The sequence below is a fragment of the Emiliania huxleyi genome (assembly GCF_000372725.1).
Source record: "Emiliania huxleyi CCMP1516 unplaced genomic scaffold EMIHUscaffold_1050, whole genome shotgun sequence".
Classification (NCBI taxonomy): Eukaryota; Haptophyta; order Isochrysidales; family Noelaerhabdaceae; genus Emiliania; species Emiliania huxleyi.
The window spans coordinates 5,238-10,555 of NW_005202112.1; the positions used below are offsets into that span (position 1 = coordinate 5,238).

At 64.8% G+C, this 5,318-nt stretch overlaps 2 protein-coding genes across 2 annotated transcripts; one reads left to right on the forward strand and one right to left on the reverse strand.

Moving 5' to 3' along the window:
• Nucleotides 1-2,859: 2,859 nt before the first annotated feature.
• EMIHUDRAFT_251177 (hypothetical protein) lies at nucleotides 2,860-3,130 on the forward strand (the record flags this gene model as incomplete). Its single annotated transcript, XM_005792675.1, has 2 exons — nucleotides 2,860-3,092; nucleotides 3,121-3,130. The coding sequence occupies 2 exons, from the start codon at nucleotides 2,860-2,862 to the stop codon at nucleotides 3,128-3,130; spliced, it is 243 nt and encodes an 80-aa protein (XP_005792732.1).
• A 1,084-nt stretch (nucleotides 3,131-4,214) lies between these two features.
• EMIHUDRAFT_121926 (hypothetical protein) lies at nucleotides 4,215-5,015 on the reverse strand (the record flags this gene model as incomplete). The annotated part of the gene is made up of 1 exon (XM_005792676.1): nucleotides 4,215-5,015. One exon carries the CDS (start codon nucleotides 5,013-5,015, stop codon nucleotides 4,215-4,217), a length of 801 nt encoding a protein of 266 aa, XP_005792733.1.
• Between the last annotated feature and the right edge of the window lie 303 nt (nucleotides 5,016-5,318).

A 5,318-nucleotide genomic window follows, 5' to 3' on the forward strand; every position in this document is an offset into this window, starting at 1 on the left:
GACGAATGGACCGCAACGTACGGGCGACGACTCGGCGAGACTACGGCCGGCGCCCAAATCGGCCAACCGTCCCGTCGCGATAGATTTGAGGAGATGAAGAAAGGGCTGCCTCGACCATCCGGCGCATTGATCTGCAACACCTGGGACGAGGGCAGTGCCGAGTGGTCGACAAGGGGCTGCCGCACAGTTAAGCTCGCAGACGGGGGGCTGGGCTGTGAGTGCGATCTGGCATCGGGCCTCTTCCGGGCCATCAAGGTTCCGCTCGAGGTGCAGGACGAGCAGGTCGAGGTGCTGTCGCTTGACCCGCAGAGGCGGGAGGCGACGCACTGCATCTGCTCCAAGGGCGTCGACGTGACGCTGACCAAGATGGAGAACGCCTCGGCGAGCAAGAACTTTTCCTTGGACATCGTCCAGTCGACAACGAGCGAGTATCGCTCGTGGCGTGCCGAGTGCATCTGGCATGTGTACTTTACTCTTTAGCAGCTCAGCCAACACACGCGTGTCACCGCTCACCGGGGCGTGTCGGCTCTGTCGCGTGCGTGGGGGTCGCGCATGTCTTACTTTGTATTATCGCTCTCGGTCTCGGTTTTTCGTTCTAACTTGTATGAGGAGGTTGAGCCTGCGCCGCGATCGCGCTTCTCCCTCTGGGCCGGCGCGGGGCCCCCAGAGGGTGTCCATGCGGGGGGGAGATGGGTTCCCACGGCCCGCCGCAGGCGCCGATTTTTTCGGGATTTTTTTTCTTTTTTTCGCGATTTACTTGTTTTCATGGGAGTTCTGCGTACTTGCGGCCATGCTATCACGCCTTGCGACAGCCTGTCGGCGCTGCTGACCGTGCCATGATGCACAATTGATCACCTGCATAGCTCGCGGCCTTAGTATCAAGCATTCAGTGACGACCTGATTCTACGACCAGTAGGAAGGTGTCCTTCCATCGTGTGCACGCTTCTGGCGCAATGCGCGTCGCCTCGGATTGGCTGCTGGCACTCTCGAGGCTATGCCTACACAGCCTCGCGCGCATGGGCAGTCAGGAGGGACCACGCACCTTCACAGGACAGCGCCGGTGCCTCTCTCTTGGACTGGCAAACTTGGTGGTCTCGTGTCACCAATGTGGGACCAGTGCGGCATCGCGCCATCGACAGCTCTGAACTGCGCCTCACCACTGACCGGGAAGGCCGCCAAGTGGGCCAGCACAGGTCGCATATTGTGGCAGCAGTCAGCAGTGCATGTCTGATAGCTAGAGCTGCAGCGTCAGGGTCGCAGGGTCGGATCGTGTCAAGCCTCTCGCCCGGCCGGCCGCGCGCAGACGTCGGCCTGTCTGCTGTCTGGAGTGATCTGTCGGCGGTCAGTACGACCGATCAGGTCGGAGTTTTCTTATGGTTAGAGGGTCTATCTGTATGCACTCCTCGAGATCTCTCCAAATCTGCCCTCTGTTAGACCGGGTTAGATCGGGAAGTTGGTGCTAGTAGAGACTAGTAGAGCCGGAGCCCCGTTTCCGCACTGCGGCGCGGCGCACGGTGCCTCCGGGGGCCCCCGCGCCGGCCCAGAGAGCACTTGGAGTGCAGTCGGTAACCTCACATCCAGGGCCGGTGAGCTGAGAAGCGCATCCAGCGGGCCGGATGATCGGGATCGGGCTACGGGCTAGAGAGCCCTGACCCCTAGCTAGGGGGGGTGCGCATTCGCAGGGCAAGGGCCTTAAAGTAAACACGGGTCTCCGAGGGTTAGTTCTGCGCTTTGGGTGTCCCCTAGCGGCGGAACGCCCCCTCTACTCGGAGCTAGTACATGTTTTCTTTCTTTTTCTACTCGGAGCCAGTGATATACGAGAATACGCACATGTTACAAGAATACACACTGCCCCCACGGAGTACCTGCACTACTCGACGATAATACAAGAAGAATACGCAGCTTGGAAGTTGCAGACGCCTATAAAGAAAAAACAACAAGCTAAATTTCGGCGGCGAAAAAGCAAAGGACGGGCGCTTTTGATCGGCAAAGCAAAGTTGGAGTAACGGCGACCGCGTCGCCACAATGCCAGTCGCCTGTCGAGCAGCCTTGGCGGCGCGCATGCGCCGCAGGGTTGACCGACAGCCGCGCGCCTCGAGCCTCTCGCTCCACTCGCGGCACGACGCGCCCCGCGCGCCGGTCAGCGCAGCAGGAGTATTGCGACATGCTGCACAACGCCAAGGACAGCACTGAGAAGCTGGCGCCAGTCGCCCACCAGCATGTCTCAGCACCAGGTGAGGGAGCATGCTGCGCACGCTGATGCAGCAGGGGGTAACCACCAATCAGGCCCTCACGCCACTGCACGGCCGCCCTCGAGCACCAGCAGCCGCGCTGCGCCATGCTCAAGCTCAGGAGGCCACCCTGCTTCTCGCAGCTTTGTGCAGCGCAGCGAGCGAGCAGCGCCGCACCAGGCGGACCCATGGCGTGCTCAGCCCGCCGCGAGGCGGAGGCAGGCCGAGTGAGCGCGAGCCGCGCGGGAGGCCATGCCCCGCGCACCGGCGAGCGATTGGCACGAAAGAGTGCAAGTCGCGCATGCTTTTGGTAGCGCGAATCCGCGTCTCTCGCTCGCTCTTTTGTCTGTCTCCCGTATTGTGAAAAGCGGAAGGTGCGCCAGTGCTGGGAGAGGCGGTGGCGGAGGCTCTGAGAGGTTGCGTTGTCCATGTCGAGGGCCTCGACCTCGCTGTCCGACGGGAGGCTGCGCGGGATGCTCATGAGGAGGCACGGCGTAGCCGCGGAATCCCAATCGAGTAACAAAGAAATCGTTTCCTAAGGCTGCACGCTCATTGAGTACGCACAGGCTCGCGCGAAACTAATCCCGCACACCCTTGCGAGCGAATCCTCCCGCTACTCGTCCCGACGATGGCCTCCCACCGCATCGGCGCGCGCGTCGCGGGCCTGTCGCCAGCGCAGCTGTGCGCCATCATCGAGGCGCAGGCGGGCGCGAGCGACGCCGCGCTGCGCGTGGCAGAGGAGCACGCCGCGCGGCTCGTGGAGCAGCCCGAGTGGGTGCTCTCCGAGGTCCTCCTCTCGCCGGACCTCGCCCCGCACATCCTCGCCCAGCTGCCGACCAAGGAGCACGCCGCCAAGGGGACGTGCCGCGCGTGGCGCCGCGGCTGGAAGGAGACGCTGAAGAAGCGCGAGAGGCCGCGCCTGGTCGTGATCGGCGGCCAAGACGCCGCTGGACGCCTCATCAGCTCGAAGGAGCGGTACGACGCGTCAACGAATGAGTGGGAGGAGGAGGCTGTGGCGCCGATGCCAACGGCACGAAGGTATGCAGGCATGGCGGGGCTCGATGGCAAGCTCTACGTGGCGGGCGGCGTGAGTGAGGCTGACGGCGCAACGGCCAACCTGGTGGAGCGGTACGACCTGACTACGAAGTCGTGGGAGGCGGTGGCGCCGATGGCAACGGCGCGATATGCTCACGCCGTCGCGGTGCTCGACGGCACGCTGTACGCTGTGGGAGGCTTCATCGACCCTGATTTCACCCTCAGCTCGGTCGAGCGGTACGATCCCGCGACGAACGCGTGGGAGGAGGTGGCGCCTGTGGAGGCGGTGAGTCATAATCCCGGCGTGGCGGTGCTCGACGGCAAGCTGTACGCTGTTGGCGGGGAGAACGGCGACGGCTACCTCAGCTCGGTGGAGCGGTACGATCCGGCGCTGGATGCGTGGGAGGCGGTGGCGCCGATGGCAGAGGCGCGGAATAAGCTCGGCGTGGCGGTGCTCGACGGCAAGTTGTATGCTGTGGGCGGCGAATCCGATGACGGCCTCCTCAGCTCAGTCGAGCGGTACGATCCGGCGCAGAATGCGTGGGAGACGGTGGCGACAATGGGGACGGCACGGATAGGCAGCATTGCCCTGGTGTAAGTCGGTTCAGCACATAGGCGCGCGGGCGGGGGGATAGGCGCGCCGGCGGGGGGGCGCTGAGTGTAGGGCTGGGGCGTGGGGGTCGGGGGTGCGAGTGACTGCGAGGCGCAGCAAGCTTTCGCTGCGCTGCTGGAGGCATACGGTACTCTGTCAAGGGCTGAGGGCGGGCGCGGCGGATGCGCGCGCGTTGATGCGCGTTGGTGCCTGTTCTTCCTTTTTGGAAAATTGACTGGCCTTTTACGTACATGCCTGGAGCGCACAGCTCGACCGCGACACTGGACGGGTCGCCGCGAGGCGAGCGGCGCCGGACTTAAGGGAGGCCGTACTGTCGGAGGTATTCTGCGAGCGAATCACCACGCCGGCTGCCCATCGCCACGCTTGGGCCCCGTCCCCGGGATGTAGGGCCGCGCCGTCGTCGCGCCCGCCGCCCGCTCGTCGCCGAGTACGCCGAGCGTCAGAAACGCCACGCGGACGCAGTTTGCCAGCACGGCGGCCCTGAGCGGCGTGCGCTGCGGGTCGGCGCCGACGAGGTCGTCCACCGAGAGGTCGCCGAGCGCGGCGCCCCCGCCAACCTTTCTCCGCACCTCCTCCACCAGGGGAGAGTACTCGTCGCGCGCGCTCGCGTCGACGCTGGTAGCGGCAAGCAGCGCCTCCCCGCCGTCCCCGCCGTCCCCGCCGTCCCCGCCGTCCCCGCCGGGCGGCGCGGCTTCCCCCTCCGCCTCGAGGGTAAGGTAGACGAGGGAGAGCCAAAGCGTCCGCAGCTCCGCCTCCTCCGGCAGCAGCGGCCGGCCCGCGGTCGAGTGCTCCGCTTCGCACGCCGCGACCGCGGAGCCCAGCGCAGGCAGCGGCACCCCGAGCCGGTAGCCGCCCACAGCAGACGCGATGAAGAGCTTAAGCGTGGTGACGTCGCCGCGCGCCGCGTCCATGCAGGCACGGACAAATGTGGCCTCGACGAGCTCGGCGACCTTTGACAGGGTGAGCGGAGCCGGAGGCGGAGTGCCCTCTGCTGCCACCGCCAACCGGACAGACGGGGTGCGGAATAGCGTGGGTGAGGCGAGGCGAGTGACCGCGTCGCAGCGAGACCAGCAGCCCGAGAGCGGGGAGGAGAGGGCCGCCGAGAGGGCCGCCTGCGCAAGCAGACCAGCGGCCATTTTCCACAAAATAAAAAATAAATATGCAGCGAGGGAGGCGTGGAGCGAGAAGGGCGCCGCAGGCGCGAACAGGAGGTGGGGGAGAGCGCGCTAGGGAGAGCGTCTGGAGAGCGAGAGAGAAAACACTGAGGCCCGCTTCAGCCTTCACTCGGGGGTTGGAGAGAGATTTTTAAAGACGCTAGAGGGGGTTTGATACGGTTTGTGCATCATCGATTCGAGGCGAAGGGTAAGATCGTAAGAAGTAGCGCTAGCGGCTATAGATGACGCCCGGACCAGAATTGGGTTTGCAAAAGCTTTACACGA